This window comes from Agelaius phoeniceus, chromosome 4, assembly GCF_051311805.1.
Source record: "Agelaius phoeniceus isolate bAgePho1 chromosome 4, bAgePho1.hap1, whole genome shotgun sequence".
Taxonomy (NCBI): Eukaryota; Metazoa; Chordata; class Aves; order Passeriformes; family Icteridae; genus Agelaius; species Agelaius phoeniceus.
Genome location: NC_135268.1, coordinates 42132027 through 42155774, shown reverse-complemented (window position 1 = coordinate 42155774; position 23748 = coordinate 42132027). Strand labels below are relative to the sequence as shown.

The following is a 23748-nucleotide window of genomic DNA, read 5'->3' as shown; positions in this document are numbered from 1 at the left end:
CTGCACATCCAGTCATTTTTGTCTGCTCTTCTGCAACAGAGATGCAACCGTTTCTCTCATACATTTTATTTCACTAGACTAATAGATTTTAAACACCATATTGCGAGGACACCGCTGTGAATCTTGCAGAGGTACAAAATGGTGGATGTATGCTATTTTTTTTTCATTATTCCTAACAACTCAGCCTCCCGATCGCAGGCTCCCCTCCGTACCCACCAAAACATCCTTCCCAGCCAGACACACATCTCGAAGCAGCCTCGCAATAAAGCTCTCTCGCATACACAAATTATGTTACAAACCTGATGTCATGTAGCCCCGTGATGCCTGGGAAATAAAAGCTGGGGGGAAGTGCTTGTGCAGTCGGTAGTCCTTCTCGCTGCGGGACCTCATGCGGTCTGAGGCCCGGTCGGAGAAGTCGGAGCTAGGCCAGGCCCGCCGCAAGGTCGTACTCCGCGTCTTCTTCATCCTGAGGATGGCCGAGCCTACTCCTCCCGCCGCAGCATGGGTCAGGGCTGCGCGCTGCCGGCCATCAGCCTAGCGCGGCCACCGCCGGGCCGCAACCTGCGCGCATCTCGCCGCTCCCTCTTCTAGGGCGCCAGCCGCAGGTCCCTTCCTTTTTTTTTTTCCTCTCCCTCGAATGATCCAATTTTACACACGTCCCACAATGCATTACACTTCATTTGCAATCGGTCCGGCTTATAGCTCCCAGATTTGCGTGGAGGAAAGGCACGTTATGTGGCTTCTCAGGCAAAAAAAGGAACGGGGGGGAGGGGGAGCTGGAGGGGGGCTGGGGACGAGAGATGTGCAGCGTGGGAGCTCGGGGGTCCCGAACAATGGCCCGATTCAGCCCGGCCGTGCTTAGCCAACTGTGAGCCCCGACACAAAAGGCCCAAACAAACGAGGAAAATCCCGCGGCCGCCGGCTGCGACCCCGACCGCGGCGCGCCCGGCGCTGGGGAGGAGGCGGCAGCTCCCGGCGCGGCGGGAGGAGCGGCGGGAGGAGAAGGAGGAGGGAGAGGAGAGGAGGGAGGGCCCACAGACGCCTCTCTCGGCCGCGGGACGAGCGAGCGGATGCAGCCGCGACCCCCCCCCTCCCCGTCCGCCGCCTCCTTCCTCCTCAGGCCCGCGGCGCCCGGGCGGCCGGCAGCGGCCCGCGGCCCCCGGCAGCGCCGCACCTCGCCATGGTCGGCGCCGACTCCCGCCCGCCCGTCCCCGGGGCTGGATCGCCGCCGGCTCCGCGCTAGGGAGGGCCGGCGCGAGGGGGGAGGCCGCCAGCCGCTCCGCCCGCCTGCCCGGCCCGCCCGCCGCCTGCCCTCCGCCTCGCCGCGCAGAGAGCAGCCGCTGCCGGAGCGCCGCCCGGGCTCATGCCACTCCCGCCGGAGCCGCGCTAGTCCCGCCGGGCTCCGCGCTCCCCCGCGCGGCACCGGCTAGCAGGCGCCCGCGTACGAAACCCCGTGCGCGGCAGGAACCCGGCCCCCTCCCGCCCGCTCCCGCTCCGCCTCCTTTCCGTCCGTCCGTCCTTCCTTCCTTCCTGGCGGGGGCAGTGACGGCGGAGCGCCGGGCCGGGTGCGCAGCGCTGGGCACCCCGCACGGCCGGGCTGCGGACAGCGGGCAGGGCGGCCGTGCGGGCCGGGCCTGGCCATCGGCCCCTTCGGGCAACGCTGCCGCCCCGGGCCAGCTGCGGGGCGAACGGACGGACACGAGCGAGGGAAGGGCGCCGGGACAGATGTGCATCCCCGGGGCACCCTGCGCAGAGCCTGCGGGGCTCACCCGCGCATCCTCCGCCGCCTTTCCCCATGGGCGCCTGAAGAAGTGGCTCTCCCCAGGAGGGCCCAGTCAGCCACACCGCCACATTGAAGCCCAGCACACTCCACAAGGGTATCCAGGACACCCGGGCTGCCCCCTCGCTGGCGGGAAGGGGGTTCCCACCCTCTCACAGTGGCTCACACATCTACTCCCAGGGCACCCTCTTGAGTGAGACCTGGCCACCCGGGCATTTATGAACTCCAGTTAACCAGAACTGTGCAAAGGGACTCGGTTCCTCCTCTGCAAGACGGCTCTGAGCACGCCCGGTGTTGTCAGGTGCTGCCACCGTTATCAATGGGGACAACTGCAATGCAGGGATGTAAAAATGTTGCTTTTGCAGCCTAGTTAAATTACTTATATATTTATATTTTTATAATTAATCCTTCTTACAGTGGTTTGTGTCACATTTCTAAGAGCATGGAAAAACAGAGGACTGTAATTTTGTAACTGGCACCTTTCAATAGAGGTGAACCAGTAAAAGGATGACCATCAGTGAAGGAACTTGATACCAAAGACCATGAGCTACTATCCCTGGGCCGCCTTGCTGCATGGCTATGGGTGAGTCACTTCAGCAGCCACCTCAGCCCATCTGCCTGCGCTGCTGCGGGCAGCACACACACCACAGAATTATGCAAGGGCTCGGATGCAGCAGTCCCTTTCATATGAATAGAATAGACATTAATGAAAGTCAGCAAGAAAACTGAAAGCTAAATGCTATGGGGTTCTTTCTCATTCAGCCTCATCTTTTTCCAGCTGTGAATAGCTATCAGGAAAGACATGTTTCCACTGATACTTTGTATACTGGTAGCAACAGGAAAAAGTTAAGATGAGAAAAAAGATGGCCTAGAGCTCCTCTAGTAAAAACATAAGATTTTCCCTCATGAAACTTACTCATCTAGCAATTTACTCATCAACCTACGCAAAGCTTATAATAGAGCATGTTTTCACCCTCAGACCAGAAAAACCATAAGAACTTTTAGAATCATTCCATTTTTCTCCTTGAAGGCTGAGGTTGGGGTAGATTGGTTAGCACTACCTAGATAAATCAAACCTAAAAAATGTACCTATTTTACCAAACGTAGAAGCAAATTAAATTCTATTTAGGAGCATAAATTCATATTCCACTATCTAAACATTGAATGAATGATGGCTTTGCCTTTTCAGCAGTCAAGAAGTGGTTGGATATAGTTGGCCAGCTAGCTTCAACTTATTGCTGAACTAAACTCAACTTTTCTCCTAGTCTAGACACAGCCCTAGATATCAATCTGTTCCATTAAAAGATGACATGAGACAAGAGACAAATAGGAATCAGCAATGAGGAGGAAAAATGAGGTCAAGAAGTAGAAAGACAGAACAAAGCAGGACACACACACAAACACTCTTGACAATAAACAAGGCCACAGTGATCTTTACACTGGCTTTTTGTATAATTATTCCCAACTAAAATATTCTAACAAGTATCAAATAAGAAAATATGGGATGGCTCTGCAAGTGTCAGATAAAGCACACATCCCAATTCTTTTCAAGCAATGTGCTGTGCACTAATGAACTGGTGACTGCACAGAAGTCTTTCAAGTGGCTTTGACTTAATTTGTACACTTCCATGAATTGTCACAAGAGTCATACAGTACATATAATTAACACATGGTATCATCTACTTATCAGTTCTAGGAATTAGACTGGTTCACAGTTTTGGGTAAAGATAATGATCCATTTTCAATATGTGGTAATTTTAAATGAATAATAATTTGCTCCTACAACTACGAAAGGAGGAGGGAATGAGAGAAATAAGCAACTGTAGTGGTTTGGCCCTCTGGCAAGATCAATTTTCCCTTCCCACATGTGAGGAGATCTGTTTAAAAACAATTATAAACATCTCAGTATTGAGACGTTGTTCCTGTGGTCACCTAAAGTTCCTTTTATCAAGTCTTCTCACAGTTATCTTGTTTGGTTTCAGCTTAAAGTCTTCTGACATGGTATCTGAAAGAGTACTCCTCTTTGAAGAGAGGAATTCAGAGCAAGTTTCCTCCTGCTCTTGAATTGTTTGAAGTTAAGTGTTGTTACTGGGATGAATCAAATATATAATTAAAGACCAAGTTTAAGATTTGGCTGTTTTCTTTGGAATAAGAGCTAGAACTCTGAGTGTAATTGATTTTTTTGCTTCAGTGGCCAAACTGAAATAAAACTATTTTCTTCATGTGATCTGAAAGCTAAAACTTAAGTGCTTTAAAAACACAAAACAAAACAAAAGAACAAACAAATCCACAACATTTTATTCTGAGACATTTAAGTTTACTTTTTTTTTAATGAAGGAAAATAAATTTCTGGATTCGTATGGCTATGTCAGAGCAGAGTAAGGAAAAGATTCTCAGCTATGGAAATTGTCTAATAGAGCTTGCTAGAAGTAAGGAAAAATTCTTCTTCCAGGCATGAATTATACTAATGGGAATCTGAACACTTGGTAGTGATGAGAAAAATTGAGATGGTGGCAAAGCTTGTGGTTTTGTTTTTTTTATTCATCCATAATTTTTTGGAGGGGGTTTTGTTTTGGGTTTTGATTTTTTGTTTGTTTTTTTGGGGAGATTTTTTGTTTAATAAGGGAAAGGTTAAACTCAGAAGCTTTTTATTGAGAATAAGATAAAGCATTCATTTTTAAAATTTGGTATTTAGTGTCTAACAGGAACCATCTCTATCTTGCATTACTAGAGAGAGAGGTGATGCTTGGATAAATAGACCATAGAGATCTTGTGGAAAAGGTCTGAACTAAACAAAAATTAGGCATCCTGCCTGCCTCATAACCTAACAATTCCTTATCAGGAATTGGCAATATAATAGTAGCCATTTCAAAAGTATAGATTTAACAGTATGAATTTCAAAAAAGAAGCTTAGTTCCATATCAGACATTACAAAGGATTCTTATATGTTCCTTCACAACCCTTCTTCAGCCCAAGTTCATAAGGAGCCTGAAGTCTTGTGGAGAAACAATTCAAAATCTTTGCTTCTGAAAATATGTTTTATCTTTTAGTAAGTGAGAAAACAAATCTTACTAGGAATATCTATTGCATGTGATCTTCATTAACACTTACTAGTTGCTGAGCAGGCCTGTTCACATTTTGTAGATGAAAAACAGAAAAGTGTAGGAAACCAGCAGCAAATGCAGTGTTAAAACTTTGGAATCTCAGCTCCTATTTCAAGGTTCATTTTTCCTTATCTGAAAAATAATTATGTAGCAGAGTACAATATGGTGACCTGTATACATATTTCTCTGCATGTGTATGTGTATGCATGCTTGTACGTATATGGCAATTGCTCTCATGTAATGTGGTATTTCAAGTTTCAGCTGGGACTACTTTTTTCTTCCTTCCTATGACAAACAAGTTTCCATAGGGACAGCAGCAGGCTTCAGTAAGAGGGTGGGCTGGTGTTACTGCCTTAGCTACTTCCTTGGCTTGGGGACTGACTGCATGAGGTTTTTCAAATTAAATAAGCACACAAGCCAAATACTAAAATAAAAAAGGCAAAATAATAGGACACACAAGGAGGAAATCCCCCTCTTCACTAAGACAAGCTACACCTCTAAAATAATTTTCTCTCAAACTATGCATTCAAAGCCTGGGTTCTCCCTTACCCTGTCTCTACCTTGCCTGTGGCGCACAGCCTGGTCTGGCTGCCCCACGGAAGAAATTAGGAGAGCTTCACTTTATTACTGCCTGCTGAGCTGGTGCCTGACAAGCACCCAACACCACTGGAGGAGCTAACACTCCCAAGATGCCAAGTGCCACACAGAGTTTTGTGGCATCACACTGCAGGTCTATGATAGGGGTCCTTTCCCCCTGCCCAGCTTCAGCAACAAACACTACAAATAACATTGGTAATACTGGGACACAGGGGAGACTTTGCACTAAGGAAGGCCACAGTCACAGGCAACCAGGTAAAACAGGCAGCAGAGGGTCCTTCTGTGGCCTATGAAAACAAAACCATCACAATCTGTAACATTTTAAAAGGGGGAGATTGGATGCTGTGAGATTCTGGGAAGGAATTGCAGGGTTTTTGAAAGTAGGAGAGGGAGAGCGGAAAGGAATAAAAAAAAAAATAAAGTGGGGAAAAAAGCCTATAGTACAAACAGTTGGAAAGCAGAGGAGGAGGAGGAAAAATGGAGTGTGAGAAGAGGTGGGAAAAATGTAATTATGAACTTGTGAAAAACCCCAAGCTCATGTATAACATCACAGGGTTTGGTAATCTATAGGTTTATTAGATTTATAGCCTTGCATAATAGAGTTCCTGAGAAAATACATTGCCAGCATCTCTAACATTATAAATCCACGAAGAAGAAAGTTTTCCATGTCGTAAACTCACCATTTTCATGTGCGGATTCTTTTATCTCTCTATTAACAAAGGTTAAGAGCTCAGACTCTGAAAGACATGTTTTTAAGCAATCTTTTACAGGTTAAGGAAGTCTGGCAATACACCATAATTGTCTTTGTCTGTAGGAAGCACTACTTTTCCAGATATTTGCAATCAGATATACTAGCAAGAACAAACCAGAAACCTCACTCACACCCTTTCACATCAGTCCTTAGACTTCTGACACTAACACTATTAATTTGTAACCTCTCACTGGTACTTGTTGTTACTCAAATATGCAAGAGAAGCTAAGTAATTGTAATCCATGCTTGTGGTCCAGGTCACAAAAAGAGGGAGTCTTTCTTGATGGATTTATTGGCAAAGGAAAAGTTGGGCTGGCTTGCCCAGACAACTCTCTTCTTGAAGAGAGCATTTGAGAAACTCCTCCAAAAAGGGAAAGAAAAAAACCCCAAGAGCAAAGGTATAAGTGAAAAAATTTCCAAATAGAAAAAAAGAAAAATGTTTCAAAGCCTATCACAAGCAAGTCTTCAGTCTTGCTATCAGGTTGTGTTATACCATGGTAGTAATCCTGGCTTACTTACAGCACCTCTTAAACTAGTTTCAGATCATATTTCTCTCAGTGTTATGCTTTGGGAATGTGTGATGACAGGAATGCAGCGCTGCTGCTGCACACGTGCTGTAGTTCACCAATTCATTTTTCTGTGTGCTGCCTTATGTGCTGTGGTATTTATTTTAACTTGCATGACTTTTAAGAAAAACCTGTCTGTGTAATGAGAAGAAAGGCTCCCCTGTTTTCATTCTTTTTTTTTCATGCCAGACCTTCTGATTGCATTTGTGCTTCCTCTGCACAGAAGACAATTGATGCAGAAGGTTTCTCAATCTGGATGCCCAAATCTACCTAAAAGCCAGTGTACAAGCAGGAACACTTGTAGGATACAGCTTTTGTTTTGATGCATGCTTTTCTTCTCCTATTATCACTAACTCAATGCAAGTTAGATACAATGAGTGGAAGCTGGGCTTGTAACTCCTCAGGGTACAAAACAAGAGAGGGAGACAAGCCATGAATCCTGCACAAATTTCCTCTCACATATAACAGAATTCTAAAACTTGGAGATGTGGACTTACAGCAATTCAAATCACAAGTCAATTCATTCACCGGCTGTTCTTCCAGAGGATATAGTAGCAAAAGATATGCCAAAAATGTTGGTCTCAGCTTTCTTGTTTTCCACTGGTGTCACATATCATTAGTACCCTGGTATTTAAGTAACACACTGATATATGGGGACCAGCTGTACTGGAAGTTAGAATAACAGCCTAACCTTCTGCTTTGGGAGTTGAAACAATGGAGAGCAAGAAGTCAACAGCCAGTGTAGGTCCCACCAGCAGTAAAAGCCATCACAAATTATCTTCCTAGAGATTAATTCCCACATCTCTGTGTCTATCTATTCTCATTCCTCCACAGAGTCTATGTTGCAAAGATGGCACCATGCATGTGCAGGCCTTGGGCTCTTGTGAAACTTCTGGGTGCTACATCAATACAAACAAGGAGATTCTGTGTGTCAGGCAGGTACTTCTTAAAGAAAAAATGCACTAAGAAAAAAAGGCCCTTGGTAGTAAGAAGTGGGCAGTGTTTTGCATCTTGCATGGCTTGCATTGTCCTGCAAAGAGGACAATGAACATATTTGATGGGCAGTCCTAAAAGCAGCATACCAAGGAAACTAAATCCCAGCAGCTGCTATAACACTGCAGAACATTTGCTGAATAACCCAGTACTAAGGGCCCTCTTAAAATTCTTGCTTATACAGCTGTGCAATATAGTGACTATATTTTATAGTTGTGTATATATATAGCATGTACAAGAGGCAGAGATCTTTAAAACCTTAGAAAAATTGGGGTAGCCTCTTGAAAAGAGGCTACTCCACCCTTTGTAAACAACCTCTTGTCATTCAGTTACTTCCATATGTGCACAAAGCTCTGCCTAAATTAAACAGGCTTTCAAAATAGTGGTTTAGTACTGAAAATGTATGGTTTCTACCAATAAGTTTGAAAAAAATGTAAGCAAGAGATAAACTTACAAATAAAAAAGTACCAATTTCCCACCTCACAGAAAAGTAGTTCAATCACTTCGTGGATATTTATTATAGTCTCAGATTCAGAGGCTGTCTCATTGGCACATACATTTGGGCATGAAAAAACTCTAGAGAGGAATCAGAAGAACAGACAAAAATTACATGACTATACACATGCCTGACCCAAAGGCTTCTAGAAAATCAATGCAAAATCATCAGTCTGCCTGTCCTCTGGACCAGACTGCAGCACTGCAGAGGCAGTTTGTTCCTGTGAAGGTGGTACTCTTTAGTCATTGGTTTTCAGCAGGACCCTGGAGTTTGTCCCTTCTCCTCTGATTCTGCAGTAGCACCCATCAGAAGGATAATTCCACTCCTGGGACACCTACCCTGACAAGCCCTGGTTACCACAGCTTGCTGCCCTCCCCCACTTGGCTTTTGAAGCTCTGATATTACCCACCTGTGTGCAACCAGAGACAATTTCCCATTGCCCTGTTCAGATGAAGGTTTATGCAGGCACTACTTGCACTTGCCTCTGTAGAAGCTGTTCTTAGCACTTCTCCTGAATGCAGAGATTTTTGTATTCTAGTAGAGGAACAAGAAAAAGACATTTTATAGCACTGGGTCTCAAACTTCTCCCACCACCTCGTAAGAAAGTTAACTTCTTCCTCAGGGGTGCAGTGCAACAAAATAATTTTTGTCTTACTAAGTGATACCCTATACAACAGTAGCAATCTGCTAAAGCAAAAGTATCATCTCCAGGGAGCTCTGCTACTTTCTATTTCTATAAATCCTTTTAGATTACTGTGGGGCTGTCAGTTGGTTTGTTATTAATTAATATTGTTTTAAACAGAAAGAGAGGCTTAAATCTTGGAGAGCGCAGTTACTTCCCAGATTTCTGCAGGTCAGTGCAAGATCTTTGACTCCTCTGTGGAGCTAAGTGGAAGGGAGCAGCATCCAAAGCCTCACCTTAGCAAAATGTTTCTGGCACAACACTGCACTGTCACACCAGATACAAGAACCATCTCTGGTGTGAATTTTGCAACCTATAACTTTCTGGCCAGATCAAGGATAATAACAAGTGAAAAATGAAGATGTTACGGAGAAAAAAATTCTCTTATGACAAAGGAATATTATTGTGAAAATAAAAATAAAATTGTGAAATTAGAAGTAAATTAATATCAAATTAGAAAATTTACTAAGAAAATTCCTTTGTAATTCTGAAAAGAGTACTCCTCACTTCTACCACAAAACCATACTTACATCCTTTAAAGCACATGAATTGCAGTAGCATAGGATAAAATTTCTTTCAAAATGCTTTATGTATTACAATGAACTTTTGTAAGGCACAGAGAACCACTGACATTTAAAATATCCAGAAACCCAAAAATATCTTTCTCAAAAGAAACAAACATCTTAAGTGAGACCATTTACACAAAAGTAAAATTTCCTAGCATTAGAATTCTATTTGAAAGAATCATGTACAAAATTAAGAGCTAGAAACTCTTTAGTCTTCATTAAAACTGATCACTATTGAGCTGAACTCAATACCTACACAACCCAACTGTGGTAAATCTTATTAGTTATGGTGATCATCTCAGAAACTTTAGCAAGGAATCACCATGTTCCCATACATAAAAATTTCAAGTGCTTTGTACCCCCAGCTATTCCAGGAATCAGCAAATACTCAGGGCAAAGGTTTCTCAGATTGTTGTATGAAGTAAAAGAAACTCCAAATGCAAGGTGCTCAGCGACTTGCCTTTGATCTTTTTCTTAATGGGGGAGATGTTTAGTAACCTTTCCATCTCTCAGACAGTGTAAAGTAGATCAGACAATCTGCCTTCACAAGTGGCAGGGTTCAGATTTGTCAGAGCATGATGCTAGTGTCAAATTGTTTTTGTCTTCCTTCCTCTCTAAAGATGGATCTTAACTATTATCCCAGCTGATGGAACCAAGACAAAATAAACACAGACATCAGGACTGAAACAATGATAGACTATCTGAAAAGGCATTTAAGTGCCCACAGTCATCCAAAGAGTAAAAAGTTATAAAAACAAGTACTTTTTTTAATTGCCCACATCCCCATGTCATTCCTGAGGTATTTAAAAAAACCACAAACCCTATGGATTTCTACCCACCGCATAGTAATTACTGAAATAACAAAGAATTGGAAAAAAGTATTTCCAAAGCCTGATGCTATTACTGAACTGCCAGTGAAAAAATTCTCACTAACACCCCTTAAGTCTATCCTCCTGCACTCCCTAATCTGAACACAAAAGGTTGGGTTTAAACACCCACCCCCCACCCTGAGATTAAAACCGCCTGCAGTTTTCAGCTTTGGGCCAGCACTGACAATACTCTAAATCCTTGGCTACTGGCTTCATGAAGACACAGCCTACAGAGAGTCCCCCAAAGTTCTTTGAAATGTTAAATACAAAGCAGGAGGAGGTCATAAAGGAAATATTCTTTACAAAAGGAATGGATATCATATGCAGGCTTTTCAAATACATTTCTCAGTTGCTTTGCTTCCAGCCACCATTTTCTCAATCCTGCATTGTCTGAAGCTTTTGAAATAAAATTCAGGAATTAAATAAAGCACACAAATTAGTGTTATAAACAGCTGCCAATATATGAATTTGTTACCTTTTAGCTCTCATAAATCTCTCCAATGTATATATCGTATCCTAATTCTTCTCTGGAAAAATGAATTATTTACCTAGTAAATGGTCCTACAGCAATTACTAAAAGCCCAGCTATGTAGAAGTAACATACAGGTTTTATTGCATCATCTTCTGTAGCATCTGCCCAATTACTGCAATAGAAGCCAGTGTGGTTCCCTGCTGCCCTGGAAATCCAGCTATCTTTCTGCCAAGAGCCTTCTAGCATGCACAAAAGGAACGGGGATTGAGAAACCTGTTTTATCCCCTCTTATCCCATAAACTAACAAGCCTTTTTCAACTGCAGCTTTTCTCCACAAAACCAGGTAATTATGCAGGATGGGATTTTCAAGGTAGATAAAAGAAAAAAAAGCAGTCAGTTCAGCATATCAGCTTTGCCAAGTACTGTCATCTCAAACTCTGAGGGACTTGCTTGCATTGTGGGGGAGCAGGCAAACACAATGATGCCCTGCCACTGCCATAGGGGCCAGCTGTAAGCAATGAGATTTGTGGTTCCAAACTGTTGGGAGGTGGTTACATTTTCCTGTCCACTTCCATTCTTCTGGAGGCAAACAGGATGATACAAGCTTTATTTCTGTCCCCTGTCTCACTCTGAACACTCAGTGTCTCTCCTTTCTCATTTGGGTATCATAAACTCAATGATAAAATGAGTTTTACATTCATTTTTACATTCATTTTGAAGAACTTGTGTTTGGCTTACTTGTCTCATAAGGTCTTGTGAGCCTTATCCGTACTAGGTTCTGACAAGATGTTCCACCAAACATCCATAAAAACATCCCTGCCCAAATTTACAAATTGTGTACTTGAGGAGAAAAGTAACTGGTTGTCATAGTGACGTTCACAGTCTGAGGAGCCTTTGGACTTCAGTGTCATGAAAGGTACCAGGAGTTTAAAACCTCCAACTAGATGAAGTGGTTAATGGAAGCAAGTACTCCAGCCAGCAGCAAATGCATGCTTAAATCACTGGTGATCCTGTAGAATCAGGCTGTGGCACTTTGAAATCATTTAAGCTGTTTAATTTTGGGTTATCTGCAAATTAGTACAGCCCAGCTCACAGAAACTGCCACTGCTGTGACTTACATGCATGTCTGGCAGGCTGCTGTCCTCTGCTTTTGACATCAGTGTAATATTGGGGTACCTTCACAGGAGAGAAAGCCTGCTGACAGAAATGTTCCAGCTACAAAAAAAAAAAGACTGAAAGGTTACAGCAAGCTCAGGAACATCGCATGCTTTTGGCAAGGTGAGACACAGGAGGATGAAAGGCAAAGGAGGGTGAGCAGAATTATTGTTCCTCAATGATTAAACAAGCACAGAAACTATGATTACAGATCACTGACATCTTTTATAACATGCCAAACTAGCACACAGAGAAACATGCCTCAGTAATTCAGTCATACAGGCACTATTGGCTCTCCACAGTTTGAAAAAAGATGAAGGTCTTCTGAAACAGAGGCTTTGCCCTGACTCCCTGCTTTAGGCCAGTGAAGTGGCACAAAGCCTTTGAAGCATCTGGAGAGCAGGCACTGCTAGATATAGCCCTGGCAGCCAAAAATGTTCCTTGCACTCAATCCTCACTCTTCATGGCAGGAATCAACTCAAGATACACGGTGATCTCTGCCTGTCTGTTGGACTCCTTACCTCTATAAAACAAGTAAGAACAAACTCCAGGCAGTTGTAACCTGAACCTAGGCTTCAGCAAAGCATACAGCTAAAAAAGCATCCCTAAAGAAACCCTAGCAGGAAGGCAATTTATTCTTGAAGGGGATCAGGTCCATAGAACTTCTGAGGAATGAGAAGCAATGATTCAACTGACACAGTTCAGTCTTGCCTTGCCTCACATTGCTCGTAGTATCAACCACCATCAGTCTGCCTGGTTTATCCAAGAGGAAAAGATAGTATTTCAGTATGAAAGGAAACTCCTGGTTCTCTATGTGCTCAACTAAAGTAACCAACCATGCATTATTTGCAAAAGAATGTTGATGACTCAACAGTATTTGGGGTTTTTTAAACCTTTCTGATAAGACTTGTCCATTTTAATGAGATCTATACCAGAAACATTATAAAAGTAAGATTTTTTCATAATTGTATGAAATTGTATTCTTGTTTCTGTGTTACCAGTCAAAGAAATTTCCACCACATTTTATTTTGTTCCTATTTAAAGAAAAAAAAAGCCTAAACCAAACAAGAACACTGATCTCTGAGCATGTGACTACAATAACACATTTCTCTTTTAGTGAGCTGCGGTGTCGAGCAGGCCATTTCAAAAGTGGCAAGATCCTGGTTCAGAGGATGTCTGAACATATTCCTGTTTATCTTTACCACTTCAGAAAACTGCATTCTCTCTGACTGCTACAACCTTGAAAATCAGTGCAAAGCTTGGTGATTTCAGAACCAATAGATTTTAGTCCAAGAGAAGACAGTTAGAAACACAAATTTCACCATATCCAACTTCTGATAACAGTATTCCACCACCCCAGAACAATCAGGTAAGAAACTGAAACCTTACAATCATATAAAAATGTACAAGAGACTTAGGCATACCAGCTGTGAGTAAATTCAGTGGACAAAACAAAAAACATATTCAGAAAACATTCTATCTCTGCCTTCTTGAAGAAAAAATATGATACTATGCACCTTTGATGGCAGGAAGTGTACAATCCCTTTTCAAAGCAGAGGGATGGAGTCAGTTATAGAGATATAAACAGCAACGTGAATGTAAATTACAATGCAACGTGAACCTAAGTTCCAAGAAGAGCTACAAGCACCAACACCTCCCAAAGAGTGGACGCAAGTTATCAGATACTTAATGCTCCTATTAATTATGTTTACACAAGTTTCAAGATATTCCTGCACAAGGTAGGGTTTCACATTTACTGAACAGGGGGTTACTCATTCTGGATGATAATTAAATAACTCCAGCAACAAAATAGTTATTCAGACAAACTGGATAAATCATGTTTATAATTAATATATAAGTTCATGTTTTGCTTGGCATTTTTTAAGTCAATTTTTTTCTGGATATCATGATTTTCACAGTCAGAAATAAAACATAGACACTCAACATTCCCAAGGATGTCTGCAACAAAAGAATTATGTGAAGATGGCAAGCTGAAGTGCCTTCATTTGGATACATTTTTGTATCCAAAGAGCAAGCAACAAAAACAGAGTCACAGAGAGAAACAGATGGCCAGTGAGTTATCACTCCTGATCTGATGACTTATGTGGGCTTAACTTGTTTATTTACTCACATATTTGCAAAAAAGTAACTTTCCTTATGTTAGCAGCAGCAATATTGTATATTATGTATATTATATACACAGTACATACCTCTACCTACACACAACACAAGGGCATAGGTATTTACCCTCTAATTATGGGCTCTCCCACAACCATGAAGTCACACCTGACCCTTCCCAGGGCCAGGGAGTGAAATGACTGGTGTCTAACACCACAGCTCAAGAAAGGGTTAAAAGAGGATCAGTGTTACAGCTGCCCTGCTCACTGGCTTGGAGACAGGACAGAAGTGCTCAGGTCCTCGGGGGCAGGGAAGTGAGTCTGTAATTACTGGCCATACCCTTTACACCATCCACTCTGTAATTAGTGGCTATATCCTTTACACTCCTCAGGAACTGCTATGTCTCTCCGTTCACTACTCCCTGTTGATGCAACCCCCATGCTAACCTTGCATGATGCATGACAAAAATACTGTCATATGGTCCTGAAGCAACAGGCACCATTTGTTTGTCATTGAGTCCAAATGAACCAACCTCAAAAATACAGATTCTTCTTAGATCATCTCACCCCCTCTTTAGGACTGATCTCATTATCTTCACTTTAATTGTTCTCATTATCTTCTGGGCATAGAAAAATAATGCAGCCTTTCTAAGGACATTAAATCAAATTATGTAAAAACACAGTGTTGGGAAAAAGAGTTAAAATGTTTTAGCTAACAAATTGCTGAAAATCAGGAAAGATCAGTGTGTGACCATTTAACCCCCCTGAAAATCACCAGGAAGTATTTTCTAGCTGCAATTACAAGAATGCTACTGCCCTCAGCTATGGTTAATTGTAAAGGCAACTGATAACCACCTCTTAGCTGGCAAAGAGCAGGCAATGGACAAAGAACTTCTGCATTATTTTCCCACTAGCAAAGTTTCACTGTGTTTTTGTGGTGCAACTAAAGTAAGTAAAGGATTCAAAGTAGTCAGTGTAATTTTATATACTGGAAGAGTCCTGAAAGTAGAGCAAGATATTTTTCAGTAGATTCTTCAAATTGCCAGGATGTAAATGTGATGAGGAATGTGTTTATAGGCACCCTCACAGAGCAGTGTGTGCTGGTAACATTGACGTAGGATGGCTGCATTGATCAGCTGGTTAAGGATCAGATCCTCTTCATAGGTATATTACCATGGGGATAGATAGGGGAGTGTCTTTGAATAAACTACTGAGCTCCAAACAGCTCCTGCAACAATATCCCTGCAGTCCTGAGGACTTGAGTGGGACCACAGGTACAGCAGATCCCACAGCAGCAGTCAGGAGACTGAAACCCAAAAGAAGGAATCAGGTACAGTGAAAAAAAGCTGAACTCCAAGCAGGATGCTCCCTTCTGACCCACCAACATCTGGTGCAAGACAGCCTGGTGCTGTATCTGGTGCAGCATCTGAGCTCTGTGATGGTGCAGAGAATTCTACTCCCATCATTCCACCCACTCTGTGGTGTAGGAAGTGCTGCACAGACAGACTCATGAACACCATCTGCTTCAACTGTGGCATTTGACTCCCTTCCTCCAGCATGTAATATTCTGAGATGGTCTAAGCACATTGATACAGTCCTACATTTTACATAGCTGTATGTCAAGCCATTCAAAAACAAAATGAAAATATATTTTTCTTCTCCCGTAGCACTGCTTCTAGTTATTCTAACTGGATTTGCTTGCAGTGTTTCTTAAAAGAAAAAAAACCAAACCAAATATAAAACTCTGGGGGATCATGAAACTCTTATTTCAATAAAAATTAATAGGCATAAACACATGCAACACTTACATCTGCACAGTAATGTAAAGTCTACAGAGGAAACAATTTTTTTCCCCATGGTACCTTTATTCTACTACAAAGAAAGAACACTAAATTTCATACGTTAATGCAAACACAACAAAAACTTCCATCCAGATCAGGAAAAAAACCTTTTTCCTAAATATGTGAAATCACTATCATTTTCCTATTCACATCTGTACTCCAAAATAAAAAGAAAAAAAATTTCCAAGTACTTGGGTTGTCATGTCACTGGGGTTTATTATAATCACACACAACTGTATCATCTATTAATTATAGAAAAGATACATATTACTTACTGTAAGCATTTCTGTAGCTTGGAATGCAAGTAACTGAAATAGCCCCCCAATGCTCTTGGAGATACAACAGCAAGTTAGACAGAGGCACACAACATGGCACACTCTCTTTTTAAAAGCTGTTCAGTGATTTGCAGTGTCCTTAAGGATCATATTTTAAAATTTATTTTTAACAGAAGCCCAAAGTCCCACAACTGCAAAAGTAACCACTTGGCTCTTACTAGGCTTCAGAATGGGCAAAAAAACAAGGAGAAAATCAGTTCCCAGCAGATTCCAACTGTTTCCCCTAAAGGGACACACCCCAGCATACTGCTTGCTCTCCCGAGTGTCCCAGGGAACTCACCCAGCACCACGCTGGGAGCAGTGTTATAAAAAGTCCTCACATCTTCTAGTGCCAACCAAACATCTTAACATGAGATTAAAAACATGTTCCTCATGCATCTATTGTCTGTGGGCTACATATCAGCTTTCCCTAAACCAACAAGCACTGATAGAAGGACAAGGTAGCTTTTGACATACACAGATAAAAATTATCTCAATCTTTCATTTATCTTTAATGCAAAAGTACCTGTACAATGCCTTTAAAAAAAATTAAAGGATTTAAATTTTTGCTCAACTTCATGATAAAACTGTTTTGTTTGACATGGGGAAGAAGGGCATAAGAAAATAAGGACCATGCTTTTAACACCGGAGTGACTTAAGGCAGGAAGAAGAATGAAGACTGCTCACTGAGCTCATCACCACACAAAAACCTTTCACCTGTCAGAGGAAGCCCCACCAGCCCCAGGCTCAAGCTGCCATCAGCTTACATCTGAAAACGTTCTGCCCCACCTCAGCCCCCTTCCCAGGGGCATATTGCATGTCTCTAGACCATCCCAGCAGGCCCACCATGGGCACTTTCCGCTCTGGGCTAGAAAGAAGGAAAAATCAGAACGTGAGATAATGATGCTGATATGAAATTGTATTTGCAAATAAGCAAAAGGGCTAATTCCAAGCAAAGGGATTGTTTCTGATTCTCATAAGACACAGAAGTTGCCAAACTAAGAAAAATACAAAACTGTTACATGAAACACAAAAGGGTTACACAGATTGAGTATTTGCATGTGGACAGGACTGGCTTGTTTGGGATGATTAAAGCAATGCAGATCAAACCTCAAACATGTACTTCTGAGCACCCTCCAAGCCCAGGCAGGCCAGCCAGCCATGGAAAAGCCCAGCCAAGCAAAAAGATGGCAAATATATGGCACCCACCACCCCTGAGCCCCCAGTGCCTGCCTGCTCCAAGCACCCACAGCATTATGGTACCCTGGCATCTGCTCACCCTGCCCTGCACGGGCACTTGCTGGCAGCGGCAGGAAGGTGAGCGCTGCTGAGGCAGAGGAACAGCCCACAAACAGGCTGGGTCCCTGTTCCTCCAGTGCAAACCCCTGCAAGGGCTGCAGCTCCAGTAAGATGGGCTCCCCCCCTCGGTACCAACCCGTGCAGGGCAGGGGAGATCACACCACACAGAGTGAGAGGCTCCTTTAAAGGTGTCAGGCCATGTCTTTGACACCAGCACTGCTCTGCTGGACTGAGATGCAGTGAGTGTGGGACGTGCAGCTGTAACTCCCTGCCAGGACCAGCTGCCTTTCTCCTAGAAGACAAAACTGGACCTACTACTGTGGCCACAGGATGCACTTCAATTTAGTCCAGAATTCTATGTTTTGGTCATTTAAATAGCAGGTGGCATTTATAACCAGCTCAAATAGAATGATTGTCAGGATAAGACATTAAAGAAAGCAGCTATTCACCTTACTCATCGAACATTCTGCACATTGGAGATGTATTAGTGGACCAACTGAATACAGGAGAGTAGGGATGAAACATAAATAGCACAATTATTTGGTTCAAACCATTCTAGAAAGTTACTCGACAAAAAAGTACAAGAAGGTAGCATTTGGAAACATTTGGAGAAACACATTCTTAAGTGAGGCTTGAAAGCCATCTGAAATAAATACAGCAGAACTCTTCCAGAGGCAGGGGTTTATAAATATGATTTATAGTCTGATAGCAAAGCAATGAACGTAGTCTGTCATGCACCTGAAATTGCTTTACATTTGTGATTCATTTGCACAAGGACTGCTTTCAACAGCCTGTTTTTTTAGATTTTAATCATAACTCCATTAAAATAGAAGAAACTCCCCAGCGATCCCCAGTACAATCTACTCCAATATTTAGTCTGCTAAAGAGGCCAGCAGTACACAGCCAGGGGAGAATAAGGTGGCACTTACACCTTCTCGTAGGAGTCTCTGTCTCACTCCATTTTCAGCTCAGAGGATTTGCTGTGCCTGCTCTGGTTCCTCTACTGAGTAGTCTCTGTGAGGCCTCTCTGCCAAAGGATTGCCCAAACTTTCCATTGGCCTGTGTAAACTTTCTGCACTCACAGCATCATCTGAAGTCCTGTAGGTCCTGCCTCTGGCATGAAGAATTGCCTCCTTTTGCTTTTAAATCCATCTCCCTCTAGTTTTATTTCCTCTCAAATTATTTTAACTGAAGAAGCAGTTCACCTCATCTCTTACCATCAAGAATGGTTTCATCCCTGACATGTTTTATGTAAATGCAATGAACTATTGCTTTATTTCAATTTAATTTTTAACCAGGCAAATTGAATGTACTCAAAAGATGGTAGTGATATAAACTACTTTCTAGTGTAGGGCTATGAAACTTGGAATGAACCATCACATACATTTTTTATATCATACAGCTTCCAGAAAAGTTTAGATTATTTTGATATTGAGAGAAGTGATTATGTCATTGTGCAAAATATCATTGCTGTTGAAATCATCAAAATACTTCTGTCTCCAGTCTTGTGGTGGCTGGCAAATTCTTCAGACTTTAGCCCTGATTTTCTGGGAGTTCATCTACATCATCATTGTAGGATGAGAAATCTGTCTAGGTTTTCCCCAGTTTCCCCATGGTTGTGCCTGGAAACTTATGAGGAATCATAATGACAGTGATGACTGCAAATCAACTCAGAAAATTAGTTGACATAAAATTTGATTTTTTTTTTCAAAACGTAAACCTGGTGACAGACTGTCCTTGGATGGGCTGTCTCTCTAAATTTTATGAAGACAAAATGTAATAAATGTGACAAAGACGCACAAAAAAGTCAGTAATTGAGACCTATGAGAAGTACTCTTAAGGCAGCAATCTGGGTAATGAAGGAAAAAAAATGCAGAATTTTCCTGTACTTTAAAAGCTAAGCACCACTTAGTGCCCTCTGCTGCATACAGAGGTAATATGCAAAGCATCACTGAACAATGACATCATCTGGTATTAACACGATATGTTGCATCTATGACAAATATTTATTTCCTTAATTGCCCTTGTTTTCTAAAAATACTAATAAATTATGCAAATATCTTCAGTACCAGCTTAAAGCAGGTGCTTTTTACATCCTCTCTTCCCATGTAGTATCCCGTGCTCTGCCTGCAAGCAAGCTGTCACCTCATCTCCCACATCTTACATAGTGGGAAATGCATGCTGAGCAAGTCGAGGTGCTGGGTGAGGGGAGTGTACAGCACCCTCAGTGTGAGATTTAATCATGAGATGCTCATGACAGCTGAGCAGCTCAGTGGAATGTGGTCCACACACCGCCCCTACCACTCCCACGGAACTCAGGGGAGTGGGAAGTGCCCCTCTCTCCCTGCTCTCAGCTAAAAGAAACAAAACAAAGACAAACAAACGTAGGGGAAGGTCAAGCCTCCAGTGCAATTTTCAACTTCCAAATAAATGTGCATTAAGAGTCTATAAAAGGTCCTTCACGCACAACATGAAAGAGGTAAATGCAGACCAGAGCAACTGAGACCCTGAAGAGGATTAATTGTCAGACAGAACCAAGGAGGTCTCCTAATGTGGAACACAAATATTTAATCTGATTCTGAAATCTTATCTCCTGCCTTTGAGAAGATTAATTGCAGCAGACTATTATTTCTATTATTTCTGATCCATTTCATGAACTAAGCATATTTTCCAGAAGCAAAGTTTGTGCATTTTAGATAGTTTATTAGCATTCTATTCAAAACTAAATCAACAGTTGATCATGATTAAAACCTGTTCAAGGAAGTGGGGACATAAAAAAATGTCATTTGCATGCATTCAAATTGCATTAAACAGGCATGCCACACATGTGCACAGACACAAAAATGTAAGATGTGAAAACATAAGGTATCTAATTTTGCAGGAGATATGAAGCATTCAAGATCTCCACACTGTACTTGAACAAAAACTGGCACAAAGATGTTATGGCAGTAAAGTTGCTCTAAAAAACCTTTTTCCAAACTGATAATCCTTGTTCTAGCCTGGTTAAGGGAGATTTCATAGAAGGAAGAAGAATTAATTAATACATCCTTTTTCTATCTTACACAGACTGAGTACAGGCAGACAGTTGTTATCATTGCTGTGCTTGCTCTGCCCAAGGAATCTATGTAACTGGCCAAGTTTCAGGGTTCTCCTTCATTTTCCCTTTGAATAAACTGACAAGTATAGCCATCTGACTTCCTTTGTCCTTCCCCCTGGAAGAAAGCAAGGGAGCTGTCTTTCCCACTTCTCTCATTCCTGCTAAGCAAGCATTGTCCCAGATAGTCCAGTCCTAAGCTTTCGGTGTATTTTTTCCTAGAAATCCAGGGGCTCCAGTAGGGTCTGTCTGAAGCAAGAAGAGCATGGTAGGCACTACAGTGGACAAAAGGAAAGATCACTGCCATCACTCCTGCCTCCTAGAAGTCCCTCTGATGATCCAAAGTGAGACAAGATGCATGGGGCTCTGCTCCATGGTCACAAGCCACTCCATCCAGCTCGTCCTGCAGCCCTGCTGAATGCTTGGCATCTCTTCTGGGTGACAGGAGCAGAGCAGTGGTGATGCCAAACATCTGTTTAAATCAGGGCTGAGAAACTTCGCACATCAGGCAATCCTCAAGAATTTGGCCGTGTTGGCTGGTTGAATTCAGCCTGTTCTGGTTTAAACTGAGCTAACCTGCATTTCATTGCTAAGTAAGGCTTTACCTGGCAGTTGTCAGCAATGAAACCAACCCAGCAGCATACAAACCTACACTCCTCTTTTTTTCTCAGTAGTCAATTAATAGTGAAGCTACCAGACATCAGCTGAACATTCTCTACACTATTAACCCCAGGGCTTTTACTTGAGATGCCAAATAATTCAAATAACTTCACATTTGTCATGAGCAAAGAGTATGCATGCAGTTTCAGCACCTCACATGACTCAATTTGAGCCTTTAATCTAGAGAGGACCTTGATCCAAGGGCAACTCAAATCAGTCCTCAAGTAGAACACTGTGTGTGGGCTTCTGCTTGCTACCTGAAAAGGTAATGTAATGCTCCACTTGTACACATGAATGCCTGCATCTTTCCTGTAGTCAAGGAAACATTTTTATTATGCTTTCATTTTTAAAAGGTCCAAAGGACATTGTTCTTCTAAAGCCTCTTGATAGTTCTTTATATTATCTAGAGCAGAAGTACTTCTCTTTCACACTGAACAGTACAGAATGACAAAGACATGGGCACAATGCCTCCTGAACCCATGGGAACCCCTCCCCCCCACACACACACCAAAATCATCCTCTTCAGCAGGGTTTAATGAGTGCTTCACAACCATTATTTTTGCACATAATAACCACAGTCACGAAGCAAGTCTCCCCTACAGCAAAAAGAAAGTATTTAATAAGGATCCTTGCATAATTTCAGGTAAAGCATGTTAGTTTCCAGTTCTCCCTGTACCTTCTTATGAAAATATCCAGTCAGTGAGAAGATGTATGAGTCCCTGAGGTGATGCAATAATGCCACAAGAGCATTGCCTTGTGGACAAGGACACCCTTCCCAGCACAATAGCCCAGATTCAAGCATCCCTCACTTGAATCCCCAGGTATTTTCCCTCATATACCTGTGTAGCTGGTATGAAACAGATGCCCTGGAGAAAAACACAGTATGTGGTCATGTATTTTGTCATGCTCTCAGCTGTAAAATGGCAACTGTAACATATCCCTCCCTGAAGGACTTTGGTGATCACAGAAAAATGTCACATACATTCTGGTACAAAGATAGCACAGTCCATATACATACTCCAAAAGAGGTTTTGTCCATCATAACCTGCAGGCAGGAGAGCACCAGAACTTTAGGTTGTACCAGAAATTAAATACCTGCCATTTCTTAAGCTGAAAGCAGTTGTCCTCAGAGATTTTAACTTTAGGTTTCAGCACATAAATGTCCAAAGTATCTTAAGAAAAACAGAAAGACTGTTAATTACTTGCACATCCTGCACTACATGCATACAACCCTAAACATCTGCTTTGTTACATTGTGGAAAGCCATTATCCCAGAACATACTGCCCTGATGGGCCTCATGTTGCTTCTACCATTTTTGCCCCCAAGAGTGCTTTGTGCCAAGTTTACAGACTTTAAAAGTTATTCTTTCTTCTTTCCTGATCTTAACCCAAACCACTAATTTTCTGTGCAATATACCCAGTAATGTATATGCAAAATACCTATTGGCACCAGCAACCACTACATGACATAAAACTTCAATTAAATTTAAAAAAATTCAGATTAGACAGATTATATTGGATGTTACCCATGGAACTTGATCCTGAACTTCAGCACACGTGTTCTCATCTTGAGCAACATGAGATGATGGGGAAAGGCTGTGGTTACTTTGTGAGGACCAGGAGCAAGAGAGAGCTGCCTCCCCAGCACTGAAGGCCTGCAGGGTGCTCCTGGGCAGCTCCCAGCTGGAACTGATGGCTTTGTCAACCCTCCAGCAAAGTACCTGAGGTATGCACTGCCTGCTGGGAAGTTCTCCTTAGTCTTGCAATTTCTTAGGCAATCCCAGAACCTTTCTGGCTGCTGCTACTTTAAAGGCTGTGTGGTCAGACAGAGCACATAGCTTCCAACACAACTAGAGTTTCTCAAGGAATGTAGGCCACAGTGAGAAAATTTTCCTTTTCTAGCTCTGTCTTAGTAAAAGCAGCAGTTCCCAAGTCAAAGAAAAGATACTCCCTTAAGCCAAAGGCAAGTTATATGCTGCTGCAAACAAAACCAGTTTTAGAGTTCCTTTCTCTCACCTCCTGCTTCCCCTAAAAAAGGAAAAGCCCCACATGCTCATAATGCAGTGCATCTGGTGGCCTAAATATGGGTGTTACCAGATTCCCCACTGACATAAAGAGGTCAGAATTTGAGAAGCTGAGAAAATGACTTAAGCTTCTACATGAAAACTTGACCTGGAACAATTAACCTGAGAACAACACCAGAACAATGTCCCAGAAAGCTCATTTCCAAGACAAGTTTCTGCTGGGAAAACTTTAGTACTTCAGGACTGCTGAGAGTAAGTTCTCACATTTACACCTGACACAACGAATTCATCTGGACATGCAATACTCTTAGAGCCCATGTGAATAAACAACTACCTTTTGCTATATCATTTCCTAACCTCCTTACAAA

General features: G+C 42.3%; 1 protein-coding gene across 7 annotated transcripts in view; it reads right to left on the bottom strand.

Annotated features, from left to right (window-relative positions):
* Positions 1-23748, bottom strand: part of STOX2 (storkhead box 2) — a 144097-nt gene that overhangs the window by 71083 nt on the left and 49266 nt on the right. Inside the window, exon 1 of one of the 7 annotated variants that reach the window (XM_077177403.1) lies at positions 300-1448. The exons of 4 other annotated variants lie outside the window; for them this stretch is intronic. In XM_077177403.1, the coding sequence (XP_077033518.1) occupies positions 300-465 (166 nt within the window). In that variant the 5' untranslated portion in view covers positions 466-1448. Of the gene's footprint in view, positions 1-299; positions 1449-23748 lie in introns of those variants that run through there. 2 more of the 7 variants (XM_054633419.2, XM_077177407.1) reach the window with 2 other exon arrangements.